The sequence below is a fragment of the Nannospalax galili genome, unplaced genomic scaffold (assembly GCF_000622305.1).
Source record: "Nannospalax galili isolate Female #2095 unplaced genomic scaffold, S.galili_v1.0 scaffold207, whole genome shotgun sequence".
Taxonomy (NCBI): domain Eukaryota; kingdom Metazoa; phylum Chordata; class Mammalia; order Rodentia; family Spalacidae; genus Nannospalax; species Nannospalax galili.
In genome coordinates, this window is record NW_008358517.1 from 4,474,858 (window position 1) to 4,497,205 (window position 22,348).

General features: G+C 45.4%; 1 protein-coding gene across 2 annotated transcripts in view; it reads left to right on the forward strand.

Moving 5' to 3' along the window:
• Nucleotides 1–22,348, forward strand: part of Myo10 (myosin X) — a 237,900-nt gene that overhangs the window by 183,196 nt on the left and 32,356 nt on the right. The window contains exons 1-8 of one of the 2 annotated variants that reach the window (XM_029557987.1): nucleotides 10,708–10,988; nucleotides 12,710–12,834; nucleotides 13,023–13,137; nucleotides 16,243–16,349; nucleotides 17,346–17,576; nucleotides 18,380–18,425; nucleotides 18,999–19,880; nucleotides 20,645–20,768. In XM_029557987.1, coding sequence (XP_029413847.1) covers nucleotides 10,986–10,988; nucleotides 12,710–12,834; nucleotides 13,023–13,137; nucleotides 16,243–16,349; nucleotides 17,346–17,576; nucleotides 18,380–18,425; nucleotides 18,999–19,880; nucleotides 20,645–20,768 — 1,633 coding nt within the window. In that variant the 5' untranslated portion in view covers nucleotides 10,708–10,985. Of the gene's footprint in view, nucleotides 1–10,707; nucleotides 10,989–12,709; nucleotides 12,835–13,022; nucleotides 13,138–16,242; nucleotides 16,350–17,345; nucleotides 17,577–18,379; nucleotides 18,426–18,998; nucleotides 19,881–20,644; nucleotides 20,769–22,348 lie in introns of those variants that run through there. The other variant, XM_008821765.3, reaches the window with a different exon arrangement.

A 22,348-nucleotide genomic window follows, 5' to 3' on the forward strand; every position in this document is an offset into this window, starting at 1 on the left:
TACTCACTCACCCTCAAGCAGCCGAAGAAACAGACAAATCCAGGGGCCTACTTACCGAAGGAACCGAGGTTCTGGGTGTCGCCAACACCGTGGGCAGGGGTCCCTGTTCGGGTGCCAGGTGTTTCGGGTCCTCCTCAGGCCAGCTGTGAAGACCCTCACCTGGATTGGGTCCCCTGCCGATTAGGGGTGGGGCAAGAGGCTTGGAGTCAACACACGGACACCGAGAGTTGGGCAGAGGCAAGCACTAGGCGAGGTGCTGCAGGCTCGTTTAATGCAGGAGGGGGCAGGCCTTATATTTCACTTTCTCCGCCCCAAAGTCCCTTTAGTCAGTATATCGTTTTTCTGGTTGGTCCACACTACGCAATCTGTTTGCGTCAGCAGTCACTAGGCTCACGAGCAGGGTACAGAAGACGGGCTCCTTTCTGCTGGCTATTTACGGGCCAGGAAGTGAAGTGAACGCTCGCTGAATCCCAGGGCTCTGGGTCTACGCCATCTTTGGAGGCCTCCTGCTACAGTGGGGGATCCTGGACCCCCAGTGCATGCCTTCGATGCCGTCTGGGTTCTCTGTATCTGCTCCCATGAGTCTCCTTTCCAGGACTTGGTGGGTCAGCTTGCTGTGCTTTGTCCTAGTGGCTGATTTCCCTGGTGGCTCAGTCTGATCAAGGCTTTTCATAAATCTTTCCGATTGAGTGAAAGAAGTCATGTTTGGGGCTGGAGAGATGTCTCAGCAGTTAAAAGCACTGACTGCTCTTACAAAGGACCTGGGTTCGATTCCCAGCACCCACATGGTGGCCAGCAACTGTCCTAACTCCAGTTCCAGAGGATCCCATTTTACATGGACACAGGCAATGCACTCACACACTAAAAATAAAAAAATATATTTTTTTTAAAAAGAAGTCGTTTTTATGTGCTCTCATAACTTACCTCCAAAAGAGAGAAAAGGATTCATTTTGGAAATATAATCTGTTAGGAGCACATTCAACATTTCTTTTTCAAGTTCTATTTGATATTTGTTTCTAAAGCAGACATGGTCTGTATTAAAACACTGTTGGGTGTGGGTATGTCCCGTGACCTGCAGTGTGACGTGTTCCAGGTGTCCCTCTGTACACGCTGCATGTTCCATTGGCCTTGATGCCCTTCCTTAGCAGATGCCTGAGGAGGAATGAAGAGACGAAAGTGGAGGTGACTGCAGTGGGCCAGGAACACTGGGACCCTTTGCCAGTTATCTGGCAAAGTGGACCTATGCATGCTGTCACATCTGTTGCATTCATGGGGATGACTAGGGCTGACTTTGCTCAACATTTGCTGCTTAATTTTATGAGCACTGTCCTTGGTTCAGTAGCTATTTCTGCATATATTTGGCTGAATTGACTCTGCTGTGAATCATTTTCTTCTGGACACAAATTCCTGGGCTTATGGGATTCTCTTGCTTTGGTCTCCCTAGTGGCTCCCAGTGTTCAGCTCAAACTGTGGTATTCATTAATTTATTTGTTTATTTTTTAAATATCTTATTTTTATTTTATGTATATGTGTGTATTGCCTGCATGTAGGTAAGTGCACCTGTGTCATGCAATGCCTGCAGAGGACAGAAGAGGCTGTTGGATCCCTTGGAACTGGAGTTGCAGACAGTTGTTAGCTGCCATGTGAGTGCTGGGATTCAAACCCGGGTCTTCTGCAAGAACAGCCAGTGTTTTTAACCGCTGAGCCATCTTTCCAGCCCCTATTTGGTTTTTTGAGATAAGGTTTCACTGTAGCCTAGACTGGTCTCAAACTGTCTGTAATCCTCTTGCCTTAGCCTCACAAGTGCTCAGACTATAGGTATGAACACTGTGCCTAGCTAAAATTGTGCTGTTTAAATTGCTTGTTGGGAGTGCTGGAGAGAGATCTCAGAAATTAAGAGCACTGGCTGCTCTTGCAGAGGACCTGGGTTTGGTCTCAGCACCCACATAGCAGCTGACAGTGGACTATAGCTCCAGTTCAAAGGGGATCTGACTCCCTCTTCTGGCCTCTGTAGGCATTACAAACATGTGGTACACATACATATAGGCAAGCAAAACACCCATACACATGCAATAAAAATACATAAATTCTTTAAAATTGCTTGTCGGACCAAGTCAGTTCCTGACATATTGGTTTCAAGAGCCCTTTGTGCTAAAACTTTCCAGAAAATGTATTTCCAGAAGACAGTTGCTGTTGGGAATACCAAAGAAGAGTGTGCTTTCTTCCTGACCTCCATTTTCATCCATTCCCTGAAGAAGTTCACATTTCTTTGAGAGCTGTATCTGTGGAAATACACCCTGCCTTTGTAACCTATCCATAGGTAGATAGGTTTGATACGCGTGGATATGATCCACGTAGAGTATTCATTTTCAGGAATGCCAAGACTTTTTGAAGTTGACTTTCCTGATTGATGAATTTTTATTTGTCTGGTGCCCGGGACTGAACCAGGTGCAGATATAAGTTCTACCATGGAGCTAAAAACCCTATTTTAATAACTCAACTTAAGCAAATATCAGGTCATCTTCAGCGGGTCATCAGCAAGTCACTTGGTTCGCTTGCTCACTTCTAGTGTAGACTGGAGTGATATTAGCCGTTGAAGACAGCAGAGCCTGTGTTGGGATACTGTGTATATTGAAGGATGTCAGGAATACTTTCATCCTGAAAGTAAAGGATTTGAAATTGAAGTTAAATGGTTTGAAATTATTTCCGCTTTAAAGTTTTCTTGCGGGGCTAGAGAGATGGCTCAGTGGTTAAGAGCACTGACTGCTCTTACAGAAGATCTGGGTTCAAATCCCAGGACTCAGGTGGCGCCTAACTGCCCGTAACTACAGTTCCATGGGATCCGACGCCCTCTTCTGTCCTCCACGGGCATTGCATGACATGGGTGCATTTACATACATGCAGGCATAACACTCATCCACACAAAATAAATATTTGTAAAACTTTTATGGGCTGGGAATGTAGCGCAGTTACTAGAGTGCTAGCCTAGCATGCAGGAAGCCCTAGGTTCAGTCCCCACACTACATACACCAGGCATCGTGGTGTATCCTTGAAATCTCAGAGCTTAGGACACAGAGGCAGAAAGGTTAATTCAAGGTCATTCTAGGCTACATAGAAAGTTTGAGGCTAGCCTAAGATACATGAGGCTTTGTTTAAAAACAAACAAAAAATAATGATGATAAATAATTGTAGTGAGCTCTATCATTGTCAGTTTATAAATTGATAGAGCATGCTATTTCTTCTAGAGAGAACCATTATTTTTCCTTTCTAAGTAAGAAGCAATGTAACACTGGAAGACTTTTTTTTTCTCAGTGGTACAGTCCTGTCATAGCCAATGATGTCTTTCCAAGCTGCAATTGTTGCTCAATGAAACAGTGAATGAAAGCAAAGTGAAATTAGAATCAGCTGCGTGCCAGCCCTGTGCCCTTATTGAGATGTCTGTCCTCTTATAAAGACATGGAGTACAGTTTTGCAGTATTCACTGAAGGATTCCAAGGTGTGCAGAGAGATTTAATTCTAGCCACAGGCCTGGATTTACTTTCATTGCCTGAACAAGTTGCTGGTCCCTTGTCAATGTGTGGAGCTCCTGCCTTCAGAATGCCCCCTGGAGCCTGGGCCAGCACCCTGCGGTGGGCTAGATTGTCAGTCCTGACTTTTCTTGGGTTGGTTTTTGCCCTTCTCTGATGCCCAGAAGCCTTAGAATGTCCAAGTTCCATAGATGGCACTGGGGAGACAGCTCAGTTAGTAAAGTGCTTGCCACCCAAGCAAGAGGATGTGTATTAAGTGCTCAGAACCCACATTCAGTAGCTGAGATGATGATCCACACTTGACATCCAGTGCAGGAGAGGAGGAGACAGGAGGATCTCTGGGTCTCACTGGCCGTCCCGCCTTGCCTAGTCAGCAAGCTGCAGGTCCCAGTGGGATTCCCTGTCTCAAAAAACAGGGCAGACAACACCTGAGAGATGACAGCTGAGATTGTCCTCTGACCTGTCACACATGTGCGCACACACCCACAACATACATAGACAGACAGATAAAAATGGTCCACAGATAATAAAGTGTAATAAATTGAATCTCCCTTGACTGTATGCAGATGCCCCACTTTTGTCGTTGTGTGATGTAAACATCACAGGAGGCTAGGTCACATTGACAGCAAGCAGATTCAGACATACATTATGTGTATATGTCTCCAGTGTAAAGACTTCTGGTCCTCTGCCCCTAGTTGTCAGAAGCTCTGTTGCTCTTTCATTTAAATTTTCAGTGGCAAAAGGTGAGGTTTGCTTGTGATTTATTTAACTTGCTCTATTATGAATCTTTCTTTTGGGGGGGGTCTAGATATTTTGCCTTACTTCAGATTGTAGAAAGATTTTTTGTTTTTATATTTCCAAGAAATGTTTTTTCTTTTGTTTCTGATTGAATTACTCAAGTATAAGCTAAAACTGAATGTCTCTTTTTAAAGATTTATTATTTTTTTAATTATGTGTGTGGCTGTGTGTCTGTGTGGGTGCCCAAGGAAGCCAGAGCTGATTTCCCCTAGAACTGAAGTTGCAGGCTATTCTGAAGTGCCTGGAATGGGTGCTGGAACTGAACTTGGGGGCTTTGCAAGAGCAGTACCTGCTCTTAACTGCTGAGCCATCTTTTCAGCTCAAATTAAATGTATTTCATCCTGTCCCCCTGACTGTCAGCTGCAGACTTTGTCTTCCATTCAGTTTAGATGCCTCAGTGTCTGCCAGGCCTTTAAGGCTCTCCCCTTCCTTTACTTTGATTCCTTTGCTTGGGATCAAACCCAAGACCTCAAAAGTGCTGTGACGTGCTTCCCCAAACTCGTTTCCAGCCTCTTCCCTGACCACCTTTGTGTGTGTGTTTTGTTGTTTTGTTTCTGTTTTTAGAGAGTAAGATTTTTTGGGGGGGGTGTCTCCCTGTCGCCCCATCTGTCCTGGAACTTAATATGTAGACCAGGCTGGCCTCAAACTTGAAGTCCTTCCATTTCAGTATCTTGAGTAGCTGGAATTACAGGCCTGCACCATGACACACAGCTTGTTTATATATATATAAATATATGTATATGATGCTTTTTGTTTTAATATATTTACTTTTTTATTGAATTTTTGTATTTCATGCAATACATCTTAATCATATTTAGACCCGCCTCCCTTATCTGCACCACCCAAAGCCCCCACGTCGGATTTCATGCATTCTGTCATATATGTTAAGGCTTATCCAGTCAAGCATTTGTATCCAGTGTGAGTTCATCCACTGGAGCCTGGTCAGCCTCTCTAGTATCACTCCTTTAAAGAAGACCAAGGTGGGTGATTACTCCCCCTCACCCAGCAGTAATCAGCTGCCAAGTTCCTTGGCTAAAGTTGGGGCCTCCTGCCCATTTCCCCAGTTCTATGCTGAGTTTTTGTCCAGTTTGAGTTTGCATGGGTCTTGTACATGCCTCACCATTGTTGTAAGTTCATATGAACAAGTTCCCAGAGGCCTGGAAAACTGTTTCCTTGTAGTTATATACCACTCCTGATTCTTGTATTCTTTCTGCCCCCTCTTCTGAAATGGTACCTGAGGTCTGGGTAGGTGAGATTTAATATAAGAGTCCTATCCAGGGACACACAGTATGCAGTCTCTTTATTTGCTACATTTTGGGCAGTTGTGGCCTTCTGTGTTAATCTCCCTCCTTACCCCCTTTTCCACTATGTTCTGTGAGCCTTAGGTATAGAGATTTTATTGTAGATGTGTCACTTAGGGCTGGGCATCTCACACTTATTCTTTCTGTTTGACCAGTAGTTGTGGAGCTCTGAAATAGCCTCCATCTGTTTCTTTGATGAGTGGTGTCAGGTATACTTGTCTGTAAATATTGGAATCCATATTTAGCATACAGTGAGAAATTAGTGGCAGATGTGAGTTTTTCCTCTAGGATCTATGACCTCTCTAGCCACATATATTTGGTTATGTTTACAATACTACACATGAGTTCTCTCCCATTCAGAGGGCTTTCAGTTCAATTAGATAGCTGTTGTTTACCCCCAAGAAAAAAGTGCCACTACTGTACCAATAGAGATAGTTTGCTGTGCGGCTTATTGTGTGGTTATTAGGCTTTCACTACATAGCTCTTGCTGGTCTAGAACTCACTATGTAGACCAGGCCAACCTCTTAACTGGTTTCCATCTTCCTGCCTCAGCCCCTGAGTACTGGGGCTTACAGATGTGTTCCACCATGCCAAACTTCCTTTTTTATTTTACCAATTTTTAAGGGATAAGTCATATGCTACAGAACTGACTTATTTAAAATCTTTGTTTCAGTGGTTTTTAAAATGTCCACAAATTTGCAACCATCACCACAGTTGGCATTTCTAACAGGTTCAGCATCTAAGAGAAAACCTCCTCCTCTCTCATCATGTCACCCCTGCTGTGTGGGTCTCCATCTCTTCCATTAACACTGAGTAGCCATTAATCCACTTCCTGTTTCTATATATACCCCTCCTGGATGCTTCTGGATGCCTTATCAGCATTGAATAATAGAGCACATGGTCCTCTGTGACTGATGACTGTCACAGCGATTGTGCTGTAACATGTGTCATTACTTCATTTCTTTTTGTTTTGTTTTGTTTTTTGGTCTTTTTGAGACAGGGTCTCCTTGTAGCCCCAGCTGTCCTGGAACTCACTATGTAGACCAGGCTGGAGTTGAACTCACAAAGATCCACCTGCCTCTGCCTCCCAAGTGCTGGGATTAAAGGCGTGCGCCACTACGCCTGGCCATTTCTTTTTTTATAGCCAAATAATATTCCACCACAGAATACATAAGCTCAGCCCTTTGTATCCTCAAGTTCTGCAGCTGTGAATTGAGGGGCTAAGAGACAGCTCAGCTGTTAGGAGCATTTGCTTTTGCAGAGGACCCAGGTTCGGTTCCACACACCCACATGGGACATCTCACAACTACCTGTACCTCCAGTTATACAATTCAGTATAACAACTATTTTCATATTATCACAGTATAGTAGGTATTATAATAATATAGAGATGGCTTTAGGTCTGAGAAGATGTGTGCAGGTTACTTGCAAACACTGTGCCATTTTATATAAGGGACTTGAGCTCCCATAACTGTTGCCTATTCACAGGCAATCCTAGCATCAATCCCTTGAAACTGATGGATGCCTGAATACCACATTGGCCTCATCCACTTATCTGTTGATTACTCAGATTCCTCCACTGTTGAGCCTCCCTAGTCTCCCTGTCCTTCTTTCAAGACCCTCTTGCAGGCAGAGCCTCCAGGATCCATTCTGGTTTAATTCTCTTTTTGGTTTTGTTTGGTTTTGGTTTTATTTTATTTATTTATTTATTTATTTATTTATTTATTTATTTATTTATTTATTTATTTTGTCTTGTAAGGAACACTGTCTTGACAGGGCTAGGCAGATGTACTTACCAAACATAAGGACTGGAGTTCCATCCCCAGAACTCAGTCAAAACCCAGGGTGGTGCCTTATGCTTGTAGTCCCAGTGCTGGAGAGATCGAAACATGAGGATTCCTGCATCTAGCTGGCCCACAGGAGTTCCAGGCCGATGAGAGGCCCTGTCTGCAAAGCAAAAGGACAGTGCCTGAGGCGTGACACCTGAGATTGTCCCTGGGTGTCCACAGGCATGTGCACTTATATGCATGCATTCCTGCACACACATATACCTGCACACACATGAGCACTCATAGATGTACTATTTTGAAATGTCTTCAAAGATTGAATCATATTCTAAATTTTCATATTATCTGTGATTATTTCCTTTTGTGCGACATGATTTCCTCCCTCTTCTTTGAAGTAGACCCCCGACATTCCCACCTTGTACCTGCTTTTGCTTGATTTGTGTCTGGCCATGTGGCCATGGGTATCATACCCACATCCACAGGTAAGGCAGGTTATCTGAGGAGCTGTCACTTCTTTTGTAGAATGAGATTGTTACAAGTGCTGTTCTGTGGCTTCCTTTTCAAAGTGAGCCCAGAGCCAGCTACTGGGCCTGTCTTTCATTTGATGTTGCTTGTTGAAGGTACAGATGTGTTGCTGGTATCAAGGTAGACTGTGCCCCTCATGTGAATGATGGCGTTGTTTCTAGTTTTGTCCTTGTCAACAAGGTGGTCCCTTCCATAGGAGAAGTCTGGCCCTGTGCACACTAGCCACTTCTCTTGAGCCTGGTAACCACTCCAACTTGAGCTCTATGTGCTTCCCCAGCCCAGGTCCCTTCCATGCAAATGTGTCCTGTTCTTATCCTCCATCCTTTCTCCTACCTTAGTGTCTTTTTTTTTTCTTAAATAACTCAGTCCAGCTAGAGTTGCATATATGCACATATGTACAAAGTCTCTACTGGAGCATGGGCAACATACCAGGGACCACATTCCCAGAGAAAATGGATATTTCCTTCCCCAGCAGCCGTCAGCTGCCAGTAGCTTCTCAGATACAGATGGGGCCTTGTGAGCCCCTCTGCCATCCAAACTGGACTGGTGACCAGCTTGATCGTGTGCAGGCAGCCACAGCTGCTTTGAGTTCATGATTGTCACGACTGTGTCATGTCCAGAGCACATTTCATAGCCCTCCTGCTTCTTCTGCCTTATTCTCTGAGCCTTTGGTGGTGGGGGGTGTATGTGACAGAGGTGTCTCATTCAGAGCTGAGCACCCAGGAGACTCTTATTCTCATCTCTTTGACCAGTTATATGCCTCTGCATTAAATACTGCCCACTACAAAAAGAAACTTCCCTGATCAAGTCTGAAAGCAGCACTGATCACTATAAACATAAATATTTAGAAGGCTGTTTGACAAGAACATTTAGCAAAAGAACAGTAATAATCCCCCTTCCCCCCAGGCCCTGTGACCTCCCTGGTTTAGGGATTTTTAAATTCATATGTCAGGCATGGATTTCCTCCTGTTGAGAAGGCCTCAAAACCAGTCAGAAAGGGTTAGTTACACCCATACTGGTCATGCCACTATTGTACCAGTGGGTGCATCTTACCTAGCAGGTCAGTATTGCAACATGCAGGGTCCAGTGCTGGGTAAGACCACTGATGTCTTTATACTTGTGTCTGTAATAGAGTGTAATATTAGAGCTGGGCATAGTGGCACACACCTTTAATCCCAGCACTGGGGAGGTGGAAGCAGATGGCCCTCTGTGAGATGGAGGCTAGTCTGGTCTGCATAATGAGTTCTGAGTTGCTTGGGGCTACAGGAAGACCTTGTCTCAAAAAAACCAAAAAAACCCAAAAATAAAAAACAAAGCAAAAGCAAAAAGAATGCAATGTGGGACTCTACATGGTTTGTGTGGTTGTGTATGTGGGGTGTGTGGGTGTGGGGGGGGGTTGTGGTGTGTGTACGTGAACACGCGCTGGTGCTTCCATATATGCATATGTACAGCCCAGACATGGGCTTTGGGTATCTTCCTCCATTACGTTCCACTTTTTTTTTAATTTAATTAATTTTTTAAAAATTTTATGTGTATGAGCATATTGCCTCCATGTATGTGAGTGCACCCGTGTCGTGCAGTGCCGCAGGGGTCAGAAGAGGGTTTCAGATTCCCCTGGAACTGGAGTTAAGGATGGTTCATAGCCATGTGGGTGCTGGGAATCGAACCCTAGTCCCCTGCAAGAGCAGTCAAGTTCTCTTAACCCCTTGGGCATCTCCCCAGCCCCCCCCCCCCCGCTCCACTTCTTTAAAAAACATTTGTTTATTTACTCATGTATTTTTTACAGGAGAGGGGCATGCTCATTCATGCCATGGTACAGGGGTGGAAGTCAGAGGACAGCTTTTGGGAATCAGTTCTCTTCTTTCACCATGTGGTTTCCTGGAATCAGACTCAGTCCTCAGGCTTGGGAGCAATTGCCTTTACCTGCTGAGCCACCTCTCTGGCCCACCACTTATTTTTTGAGACAGGGTCTCCCACTGAACCCGTAGCTCACTGTTTTGGCTAGACTGCATGGTTAGTGAGCCCTTAAAGCCTGTCTCTGCCCCCAGCACCAGGCTCACAGACCCCCCCCATACCAGCACTGGGGTCAAAGACACCCCCCCCCACCAACACCAGGGCCACAGACCCCCTCCCCTCAGCACTGGGATCCCAGGGTCACAGACCACCATCATGCTTTCAAGCTCAGCTTTTATGTGGGTGTTGAAGATCCAAACTTGGTCCCTGGCAAGCAGGGCCATTTTCCCAACCCTTATCAGTGATGATTTTTAACACACCTGGCACCCTACTAAACTTCAGGGACCTTAGGGTCAAAATTCATCCCCCATTTTTTGTAAGTCTTCCACAAGCTTGACTTACCTGCACATAGTAGGTTTCATGACCGTTCACTCACTAAATGATCTAGCTGAGGCTGTAATTGCCTGGGTTTAAAACTGTTCCTTCCAAAAATCTAGCCTGTTTGTCATCATCAACCTGGTTTTTAGTGCCCTGCAGGCAGTCTTTGTTAGGTACACCCCAGCCCTGCAGAACTGGTCGCCCGTCAAGACTGGCAAGCACTGGTGGGCTTTGAAAGGCAAAATGCCTTTCTGTTGCTCCCTTGTCCAGCCTCCAGCTGTGACATCTTTGAAAGTTAAATTCACCAGAAAAGGAAGTTGCCACTGAAAAGTGACGCACCAATGGAAAGCCTGGGTTGCCCCCTCGTGACCATGGGGTGGGTTGCCCAGGGCAACAATCAGCCTATAGATCCCCTTCCCCTGGTTAAATTACTGGGAAGGGGCCCGAAACACAATGGCAGTGGGAGTCTGCTGAAGGCAGCAGCTCCCGGCGTCCCTCACTCCCCTCCCGGAGCTGTATCAAATCCTAGAACCACACCACACTAATTAGCCCAGAGTGGAAGGGGTTGTCATGGCGACGGGGCACTTTTTAAAGCACAGGAATGGTGTTCATTATTGTTTGAGTCCTTAGCTGTGTGGAAAAGGTCAGGGCGGCAGTTGTTTTCCATATGAAGTTTGGCCCAACTGAAGGTGGAGTGTCCCTGAAGACACTGGAAGATGGTGAGTGCCGAGCTGCGTTGGTCGGGCCCTGGAGTCCTATCAGGATGTTTTAAAAACTCAGCTGCCAGGCTAAGGAATTGTATGGAGTTTGTTAAATGGAGACGGGTGGAAGAATGTGGGTCTGGCACAGAGCAAGCTGAGGGAGAGGGGTTAGTATTCATATCTTGGAGCCTCAGACGATTGTTAAATTTAAAAGGTTTCTCTGCTGTGATGAATGTTACAAACTTAAGTCCGCTACTTTATTTGGTGTTTACTTTGTAAATGTACGTGTGCTATGTAGATCGCGACTGCTCAGATTTCATTTCCAAAACCTTGTAGCTGAAGCATCTCAGCCAAATGCCTTCAGAACAGTTACCCTCTCACCCCACCCCCACCCCGGTTTTTAAGCCTGAGGTACAGCATACAGTGTGCCAGGGGTAATTATGTTTTCATAGTCGTCACTTTCCTTACTCTTCTGAGGAGAGTTGAAATACACAGACTGAAAACCAGAGCCACTGTTCTTTGGCTACTTGCCCTAATTTGTTGGCTATAGTCGGTTAGAAAACTGCTAAGTAAAGACAGCTTGACCACAGTGTTTATATAAGACATTTTTTTCAGAGAAGTCTGCCTGCTGCCTGTTGCGGATGAGGGCAGCTGTTCCATCAAAAGCTGTCAGGGGATTGGCAGCACTGTCTTTTTTTTTTGGCTCGTTTTTGAAAATGTACAGAATAACGTAGCGTTGAGCTTAATTCTGTGTTCATGACCAGTTGTGTTTCTTAAGGATCAGAGAGTAACTTTGCATTTTTTTGGACTTTTCAACAGTTGTGGCTGCTTTTCAGTCTTTTTATTCACACTTCTATATAGAATAACAACATACAAGTTAATTAAAGGGAATAGGGGCTTGGATGAGAAGAGCGAGTCATCATCCAAAAAGCTGAAGTGGGAAATGACCCACTTTGCTTTCCCCTGAAAAACTATTGTTCCGGCAACAGCGCCAGTTGGCAGCTGGGCAGATAGGAGGGCAGGTTTCAGAGGTGGAGCCTTGGCTGGGTTTCCTGTCCCAAGTCTGTATGTCCTTGGGTTCATTTCTCTATGGAACTTGCTACTGGGCAAGAAGTAGAACAAATTTAAAGTCGTCTTCTCTCTTTTGTCCTCTGGGTAACATTTTGATCCAGTCCCCCCCATCCCACCCCATGTGAGTGTGTGGTGTGTATGTGTCTGTGTGTGTGTCCTTCATTTGTTACTGTATTTTTTGCTTAAAAGTACCTCTCGGTATCTTTAAATTGAACTTTAATGAGCAGAGTGTTATTTCCATGACATTTCCAAGTCTTTTGAAAAAGATTTTTAAAGTCATGGTACATTTATGATGTTTGTAGGATAGTCAAATGTTTGAACGTGAATATTTCTGTTGAGGAAGCATTGGTATCTTTCAGGAAATTATAACAGTATTACAGTTATATTAAGCTATGATATATGCTAAGCTAGTTAAAAATGAGATTAAATCAGCAGTATTCAAAAAATATAAAGGGGTCAATAATAAGGCTGATAGGCTTACATGATCAGCTGGGGTTGAGGGATGCTCAGTGATGGACCGACATGGGTTCATTTTCTAATATGTGTTTTTGTGTAGGTTCTAAATTGTTGTATATGTGCCCACATACTCCCTAAAGCAATAGTGAGGGTGCCCTCCTTAATGCTGTTACCTAATTCTATCCAACTTTATCTCATCCGTCACATTCTAGATGCCAGACCAGTTCGATCAGGCAGTTGTGCTAAACCAGCTCCGGTACTCTGGGATGCTGGAGACCGTGAGGATTCGCAAAGCTGGGTATGCGGTCCGAAGACCCTTTCAGGATTTTTACAAAAGGCAAGTGAGAGCTAAGTGGATTCCTCCTCCCCTCCCGCTCCCCTTTCTTTTCTCTTTTCCTCATTCCTTTCCTTTTTCCTTTCTCATTTACTTTCTTCTTTTTTATTTCTTTTTTTTTTTTTTTTTAAAGGAATGTAAGAAAAGTAAATAGCGAAATGTAACAGCGTGTGGCCCTTTCTGTGTTGTAGGTATAGAGTGCTGATGCGGAACCTGGCTCTGCCCGAGGATGTCCGAGGGAAGTGTACTGTGCTGCTGCAGCTCTACGATGCTTCCAACAGCGAGTGGCAGCTGGGGAAGACCAAGGTATGGTGACAAAGAACCGCTATCACCACACCCCAAGAGGTAACACCCACGAGGTGTAGGGTTCCAAAACACTGCTAAGTAATTGCTGTGAACATTGGAGACCTGCTTGTTGTTTTGCCTGTCACCTTTCATCTTCTAGATACTGTGTGAGCCTTGAATCATCAGGCACACATTGAAATACTATATTCTGATGCTTCGTAGGTAGGTGTGTGTGTGTGTGTGTGTGTGTGTGTGTGTGTGTGTGTACCCTTAACATGCTTGCTGAATAGAACCCCAGTGTCATAAATGTATGAGGCTGCCCACAACAACTCAGAAGGGAGACCCCAAAGCCTCCTAATTCTGATTTGAATGCTGTGTGCTTTCAATGCCACAGCAGCCATTGTATGGGAGGCCAGCCCATAACCTATAACCCTGTGGGTTGCCAAGACCTCAGTCAGTCCTGGGTTGCCAAGACCTCAGTCCAGAAAGAGAAAAGCAAAAGCTATGTTTAGACATGACACTGTGGCAGAGGTCCTTACCCACGTATTCCAGTTGAGAGCTGAGTTGAAAGCAGTCTATCTGTACCCCGAAATGAACCATAGAACCAGTCATGTGACCTCTTCATCCTCTTCGGGGAACTGCCCGGCCAAGCCTCTGTAAGTATTTTGCTGCATTGGTTTGCCTTTCATGTTGCTGAAAGCTGTAGATAAGCATGTGCAAGTTCATGGGGGCAGAGCAGAAGAGCCGTCTTTTTCACAGGCATAAAACAAGAGCAGACATTTCTGTAATTCCTGTTCCAGCCAAGATGCTCTCTCGACCTCTGATAGTGGAGGAGACATCTTACCTTTTTCAGAATGTTTCCATTTGTTCACCCAGCAAATATGTCACTCGTTGCAGTTGGCACTTTTCTTTCATTATGTCATCACTGCTGCCCACCCTTAGGTTTGATGTTTCTACTTATTTTAAGTGCTATTTAGAGCAAAAACATCAAAGATCCGAAATACCAAAAACCCCCAAATCTAAAAGATTACACGTCTTTAAAATCTGATCTTGATGAAAACTACTTTGATAAAGGCAGAGAACTCGTATTTCTAACTTTGTGCTAGAGAGGATTGAACCCAGAGTCTCATGCATGATATTCAGGTGCTCTCTCCCTAAGCCACTTCCCTGGCCCCTGTCTCTAAACATCTTTAATTATTATTTCACTGAACAAGTTGCGTACTTGTAGCTTTTGTGCTTGGCATTGAGGATCTGTTGGCTGAAAGCCCAGTCCCAGCATATACCTGCAGATGCGGTCATTTCAGTTGCAGGAAAGGGTTGCAGAGACAGCTTCAGGGGGAGTAATATGTATGTGAGGTTCACGGGCACTCCTAGCGTATAGCAGGTGTTGCTGCTGCACTTGTGATTCAGGTAGTAGAACACAGCATCTATTCTCATGCCCAAATGTCTCAGGGAAGACAGAGCAGAAAGTCAGGGTGAACGTGACACATTAGTAGGCCAGAACCCCAAGGCCGCCATGCTACCCCTTGTTTTACAGCAGAAAAACGGAAAAGGTGGTACTTGTATTTTTAAAGGAATCCTTTTAAAACCATATTGTTATCATATTAAATCTGAAGTGGCAAGATTAAAAGTTACTTTGACTGGGGCTAGAAAGATGGCTCAGCAGTTAAGAACACTGGTTGTTCTTGCAGAAGACTTCAAATCCCAGCAGCCACATGGCAGCTAACAACTGTCCATAAAGCCAGCCACAGGGGATCCAACAGCCTCTTCTGACCTCCGCAGGCATTGCATGACACGGGTGCACTTACCTACATGCAGGCAATACACGCATACACATAAAATCAAAATAATAAATTTAAAAAAATTTTACTTTGACTAAGAGGATCTGCATGTTTTCATCTTTTCAAAACTGAGGGTTACTGGTTCCAAGTACTGATATCAGGCACAGCCAACTTGACCAGACTAGGACTGAGGGGACTGTTCCATAAATGAGCCCAGAAATGGCTGTAGTTTATTTGGTCCTGAACTTGAAGTGCTTGTGATCCCTAAACTGGTATACTTTAATTCTCACTTCACACTCAGTTATCAGAAGTGTTTATGTGTGTGTATGGTGAGGAATTGAACTCAGGACCTCATACATACTATGTACTAAGCACTCACTTTGCTACTGAGCCAATCCTCAGAATTACCACCACCTGTTCTCCCCGACCCCCATCCTTCTTAAAGATTTATTTTTAGTTATTCGTATGTATATGGGTATGTGTGCATGAGAGCAGGTGCCCATGAATGCCAGAGGAGGGCATAGGATCCCCTGAAGCTATAGTTACTGACAATTGGGAGCTGCCCACCATGGGTGCTAGGAACCAAAACTCCGGTCCTCTGCAACAGCTGTATGTGCTCATGACTGCTGCTGATCCATCTCTCCAGGCTCCAAAGTTACCTTTTTTTTTTTTTTTTTTTTTTTTTTTGATCTTTTTGAGACAGGGTCTCTCTGTAGCCCCAGCTGGCCTGGAACGCACAAAGATTCACTGGCCTCTGCCTCCAGAGTGCTGGGATTAAAGGTTTGGCCACCACGCCTGGCTCAAAGTTACCTTCTTAACATTAGTATTTCCTCTTACCCATACAAGCCTTCAAGGTGCTCTGATGGTAATGGCTTAGCAAGTATAGAGAGAGGGTTCCCACAAGACAGCAAAGCTTTCTTGGATTTGCCCCATCCCTCCTCTTGTGTGTCTGTCTCTTGTTACTGAGACATAGACTCAGACTCGATGCTGGTCTAATGCTTGGTGCCCTGGTCCACAAAGACATAAACCTTTAGGAACTTTGGTAGCAGTTCAGCAGTTACTTTATGCCTATTGAATGTAGCAATAATAATTAGAAAGGAGACTTGACCTTCTGTATATCCCTTTTATTTTTCTTCCTTGCTGTATATGTCTTTATTGAATTTTAGAAAGTATTTGTCCATGGCCAGTAGGTCATCAAAATGCACTGACCTAGAAATCCTGGTCATGGGAGTTTGCAGCAGACATTAGAAGAAACAGGTGTTGTTCCCAAAGGCCAGCTCTGACTCTTGAGTTATCTTCCTTCTACCAACCATGTTCTTTGCTTCTGACACCTCCCCCTGGACAGGTGTTCTTGCGGGAATCCTTGGAGCAGAAACTGGAGAAACGGCGGGAGGAGGAAGTTAACCAGGCAGTTATGGTGATTCAGGCCCATATCTTGGGCTACTTGGCACGGTAAGAACTAGCCTAGTAGAGAGAACAGGAAGCCCCACAAAGGCAGTGTCCCCAGTTTCCAGGTGCAGATGCACCCAAGGTCCCACCTCTTAAGTGGCCACAGCAGTAGCCCAGTAAGCCTGAACCGGGTAGAAAGTAGAAAAGTGTACTTAAACCACTTTCGCTACCTCACGTAGAAATCTCTTTGGAGGCATATAAATTGACATTTGAGTTCCTTCATCTCCTGCTGCCTTAGCAGCCTAGTGTTCTGAGTAGCCATTTCTGAAATGCTTGGGCCCACAACCATTTCATATTTTAGGCATTCTTCATATTTTTGAACATGTGCCTGGCCTCTGTTGACCATCTGAAATTTTAAAAAGTGTTCCTCAATCTGATTCTTTTTTTCCAGTACTGAGGGTTGAACCCAGGCCCTCATAACATACTAAGCACATACTCTGCCTCTGAGCTGTACCCCTAACCCCTAAAATCTGAAAATTTTTTAGGATCACATCAGTGCTCAGAAAGTTAAAGATTTGGGGTTTGCGGGTGAGGAATGCCCAACTTGAATAGAACCCGTTTTCTAGTTGGTTGCAAATGAGAAGAGTGTCTTTCATGGTCACTTGGCTCTGTATACTCTGCATGCCACATGAAACCCCAGGCATTCCATCTTCTGAAGCACAGGGCTGCCCTGCTGCAGTGCTGTTCTGTTTTGTTGGTTTGCTTGCTTCCGTATTGAATGGGAAAGTATATTGGATCTCCTCTAGCCGTGTTTGCCCCATTTGTGCCAGACTGTGCAAAGTCAGTATTAGGGGTTATGTGTTTATTTAGCCAAGATAGCAATAGGGTTCTGACTTCCCTGTGGTTATTATTCTTTTATTTTTCTTCTTTGGGGGGGGGAGTCTCCATAATGAGACTGTCAGTCCAAATCTGGGTCCTCTCTTTCGTCTTGTAATCATAATGTAAGCTCATTTGACTAACTCCCAGCTTCACTACCTCAACGGCCATTCTCCTTTGCAGAAAGCGCTATAGAAAGGTCCTCTGTGGTGTGGTGATCATACAGAAGAATTACAGAGCCTTCCTTATGAGGAAGAGGTTTTTGCACCTGAAAAATGCAACCGTCGTATTCCAGAAGCAAGTCAGAGGGTGGCTGGCACGGAGAGTCTACAGACAGCTCCTGGCCGAGAAGCAGGAGGAAGAGAGGAAGAAGTGGGAGGAAGAAGAGAGGAAGAAACGGGAGCAAGAAGAAAGGTGCGGTGTTTGCTTGTGTGGAACAAGAGTGCATTTGGAGGGCCGTGCTCTGTCTTGTCAGGAATCCCCAGATGACTTGAGAACTTGCTTCTTGAAACAGTAATTCTGGCGGCTGAAATGCGAACTTCCTTGGCAGCACAGAAGACACAGTTCTGGGCATATTTCTATTCATACATAGAATAAGTACAGTGCCCTATTCGTTTATGTGTGCATATGTGTATGCCTATGGAGATGAATGATGTCTGCCTCATGTGTTCTCCATCTTTCTTTTTGAGACAGTGGTCTCTCACAGAACCTGGAGCTCACTGATTTGTCTAAATTGACTGGCCAGTAGCACCAGGGATCCACACATTTCTGCATTGGCAGCGCTGGAATTACAGACTAGGCTGCTGTACCTGGCTTTTTATATGAGTGCTGGGGACCCAAATTCAGGACCTCAGGCTTTCGTGGCAAGTGTTTTACCGATTGAACCATCTCCTTAGCCGTCTTCCTGTTTTATTTTTTAATTTTTTTATTTTAAATTTTATTTATTGGTTTATTTGTTTGGGCCCAGCTGGCCTGGAACTCACTATGTAGACAAGGCTGGTTTCAATCTCACAGAGAGCCGCCTGCCTCTGCCTTCCCAGTGCTGGCATTAAAGCTATGCACCTATCAGGCTGTGCCTCTTCCTACTTTTTTTAACTTTTGAAGATCTTGGACCAAGGTTGTGGCCTGCCTAGCATACACAAGCTCCCAGTGCTGCTAAAAGATAGATCAAAAGTAGTTTTAGGGTTGTTGATGTTCACCTTCTTTTCTGTTTTTAGAGAAAGAGAGAGCGCTCAAAGAGAAGCCGAGCTCCGTGCCCAGCAGGTGGGAAATGCTGACAACTTGGGCTCTCATTTGTGTGCTTCCTTCCCACATTTAACACTTGAACACTGGTATTTAGAATGGAAATAAAGTAGGGGATACTGGAGGAGCAGGCTGGAGAAATAATCAGTTTCTAACCCTTTCAGACAGAGCTTAGTGAATGTCTTGAGATTTTAGTATGAATCATAGTGCGGTTTGTCTGGAGTTACACTGTTAGTGTGCTGGTGATGTCACGGTGTGCCAGCGTGCACAGGCTAAACAAGGGATTGAATTTCTCATGGTTGCAAGGCAGCTGTAGACTTGGGTTCTCCCCAAGCCTCTCTGACTGGCACCCTCACATCATCGCCTTCTTTGGTGTGTTTCCTAGTTCAGATTGGATGCCCACTCCATTGACCTCATTTCAACTTAGTCACTCCATCAAAAGTTCTGTCTCTAAATACAGTCACATTCTGAGGTGCTGGGGGTAGGGCTTCAACATGAGAGTTTGGGCAAGGACACATTCAGTGGGTGGAAAGGGAGGATGGCAGCTGTTTCTACAGTAGTGGCACACTCTAAAACCCATCTTCCTCCATCCAGGAGGAAGCTGTCAGGAGGCAGCAAGAACTCGAGGCTCTGCAGAAGAGTCAGAAGGAAGCCGACTTGAGCCATGAGCTGGAGAAGCAGAAGGAAAACAAGCAAGTGGAGGAGATCCTGCGGCTGGAGAAGGAAATCGAGGACCTGCAGCGCATGAAGGAGCGGCAGGAGCTGTCCCTGACCGAGGCCTCTCTGCAGAAGCTGCAGCAGCTGCGGGACGAGGAGCTGCGCCGGCTGGAGGACGAGGCCTGCCGTGCGGCCCAGGAGTTCCTGGAGTCCCTCAACTTCGACGAGATCGACGAGTGCGTCCGCAACATCGAGCGCTCCCTGTCTGTGGGCTGTGAGTTGCCCGGGGAGCTCGGCGAACCAGCGGAGGGTGCCAGCGGAGAGAAGCCCAGCTTCAACTTCAGCCAGCCCTACCCCGAGGAGGAGGTGGACGAGGGTTTCGAGGCTGACGACGATGCCTTCAAGGACTCGCCCAACCCCAGCGAGCATGGCCATTCTGACCAGCGGACAAGTGGCATCCGGACGAGTGACGACTCCTCGGAGGAGGACCCCTACATGAACGAAACGGTGGTGCCCAGCCCCAGCGCGGACAGCACGGTGCTGCTCGCCCCGTCGGTGCAGGACTCGGGCAGCCTGCACAACTCCTCCAGCGGGGAGTCCACCTACTGCATGCCCCAGAGTGCTGGGGACCTGCCATCCCCGGATGGCGACTACGACTACGACCAGGACGATTACGAGGATGGCGCTATTACCTCCGGCAGCAGCGTGACCTTCTCCAACTCCTACGGGAGCCAGTGGTCCCCGGACTACAGGTGCTCCGTGGGAACCTACAACAGCTCCGGAGCCTACCGGTTCAGCTCGGAAGGGGCGCAGTCCTCGGTGAGTACCGCAGTCTTTCCCCTGGAGGTGGGAGTGCTCCACAGCCGTGTAGCGTCGTCAGTTACGTAAGACAAGCCCCCAAAGAGTCCGGACTTGCTCCTAAAGACAATCTTAGACCCTTTCTCTTTCCAAGTTCTGCAATGTGCCTTTTGCAGTAGAGCACAAAGTCCAGGACTGGATTTTATTCAAGTCCTGAGAAAAGTGATGCCCCATCCACGTTTTTTTTTCCCCCCTTTTTGATACAGGGTCTCCCTGTATCCCAAGCTAGCCTGCAACTCTCTATGTAGACCTCACTGGCCTTAATCTCAGAGATCCACTTGCTTCTGCCTCCCAAATGCTGGGATTAAAAGTGTGCACCACCACACCCAGCCAAAATAGCATTTTAAATGGCTTTGCCTTTTTAAGTTATGCTTTCTCTTTTTGGTTATACATCAAATGCTGTCTACTTTCTAAGGTTTGGCTGTGTTTTTAGCATAACAATTTAAAGGAAATAAACTTTGCATGATTTGATTAAAATTATACCCTTAAACATTCTTTTGTTTTAGAATAGAGCCTTTGGGTTAAAGTCTATTTTTTTGCAGCTCAGCATTTGACCCTTCATGTTGGTGTTTTATAATCCTGAACTCCTTGGATTGCCACACTGTTTTATGATGTTGTAAATTGGGAGTATTACTTCCATTTGGTTTCACTATTGGTCTTTGCTGCGTGTTGTCCTGTTTGCTCTCCATCCTATTTGCTCACCATTTCTTTGTCTCCTTGTCCAGTTTGAAGATAGCGAAGAGGACTTTGACTCTCGGTTCGATACAGATGATGAACTGTCTTACCGGCGAGACTCTGTGTACAGCTGTGTCACACTGCCTTATTTCCACAGTTTCCTGTACATGAAAGGTACAGCCTGCGGCTGCAGAGCCAGGGTTGGGGTAAAGCTAAAAGGTCACTCAACACACCCTCAACACAATGGTAAACCACTTAGTGAATGGAAGACAGTGGGTCATGTTGGTGTAATGTAGGCACTGCTTGCCTAGATGAATGTGGCCTTGACTTCCTGCATTGGTGCAGAATGATAGGACAGAGTCTGCAAACATGTGACATGCATTTTTAGTTCCTCTCTCTCCCTCCCTCTCTCATTCTCACATGCACATAAACATAGAAGCAAATGTGTATGCTGTTAAGCTGGGAATCACAAGGCACCGGGACCCGTTCTAATGCTAGCACCCACCCCCATATACGTATATAAGATTTCAGAGAACGTGGAAGGATATGCTGAACTGTGGGGAATAAAGATCTGACAGACACAACTTGAATAATCTATTCACCACATCTGCTTTTCATCAGACATCTATTTCAGTTGCTATTAAACTTTGAGTGTGCTGTACTGGACCCTAAAACTCAGACGCCTTGAGCACCTTAACACAAAGGGTAATTAAATGAAGAAGAAAGTATTGGGGGCAAAAGAACAACATATGAGAGAGAGAGAGAGAGAGAGAGAGAGAGAGAGAGAGAGAGATCAATAATCCAAAACCCATACACACTGGAAACCCAGAACAAGCATCGGGAGTGTTTCAGTTAAAACCCTGTGCTTGGATCATGATGTTTGACTCTGGTTTCTCATTCAGAGTCCAGGATAATGAGAAACCATAATCATCACCAGGGTTGGGTAGCAGTTTTACGTAAATGGTCAAAAGAGTGGAACCACCTTATTGTGTGGTCCCAGGCTGGGGGGAGCAAAGAGTCAGGAGCATGGGTCTGGGGCAAGAGAACGGAAGCTATCATCCATAGATACTGTCCTTGACTCTCTTATCCTTTTATCCTTTCTTTACTCTCTTTTTCCTGATTTCTCCATCCACAAGTATTTTGTCATCTCTAGCCCTGCTCTTCACCATCATGTGTGTGTGTGTGTGTGTGTGTGTGTGTGTGTGTGTGTGTGTGTGTGTGTGCAGTCTAAGGTGTCTTTCTCATCACACTATGCATTATTTTTTGATGCAGATCTTGATCAATCTCCCCCCTCCTCCCCCCGAACCTGGAACTCACCAATTTGGCCAGAGCAGCTGGCCAGCAAGCCCTAGGAATCCTCCTGTCTCTGCCTCCTCAGCACTAGGATTATAGGTACACAAGGCCATACAGCTTTTTACATGGGTGCTGGGGATCAAACTCTAGTCCTCCTGCTTGCTTTGCCCATGGAACCATCTCCCTAGACCCTCTCTTCCCTTTCTTTTATAGTGCCGTCTTCATTTGTTTTGTTCATCTCCATCCCACCATGAGAAACTTTAGCCTGTTGTTACCTTTGGATGCTTGTTCTGGGTTTTCAGTGTGTATGGGTTTTGGGGTTTGGATTGTTGTTCTTGCTTTGTTTTATATTCTTTCTCTCTCTCTCTCTCTCTCTCTCTCTCTCTCTCATATTTATCTTTTTCATGTGTTGTTCTTTTACCCTCAATACTTTCTTCATTTAATTACCCTTTGTGTCTGTT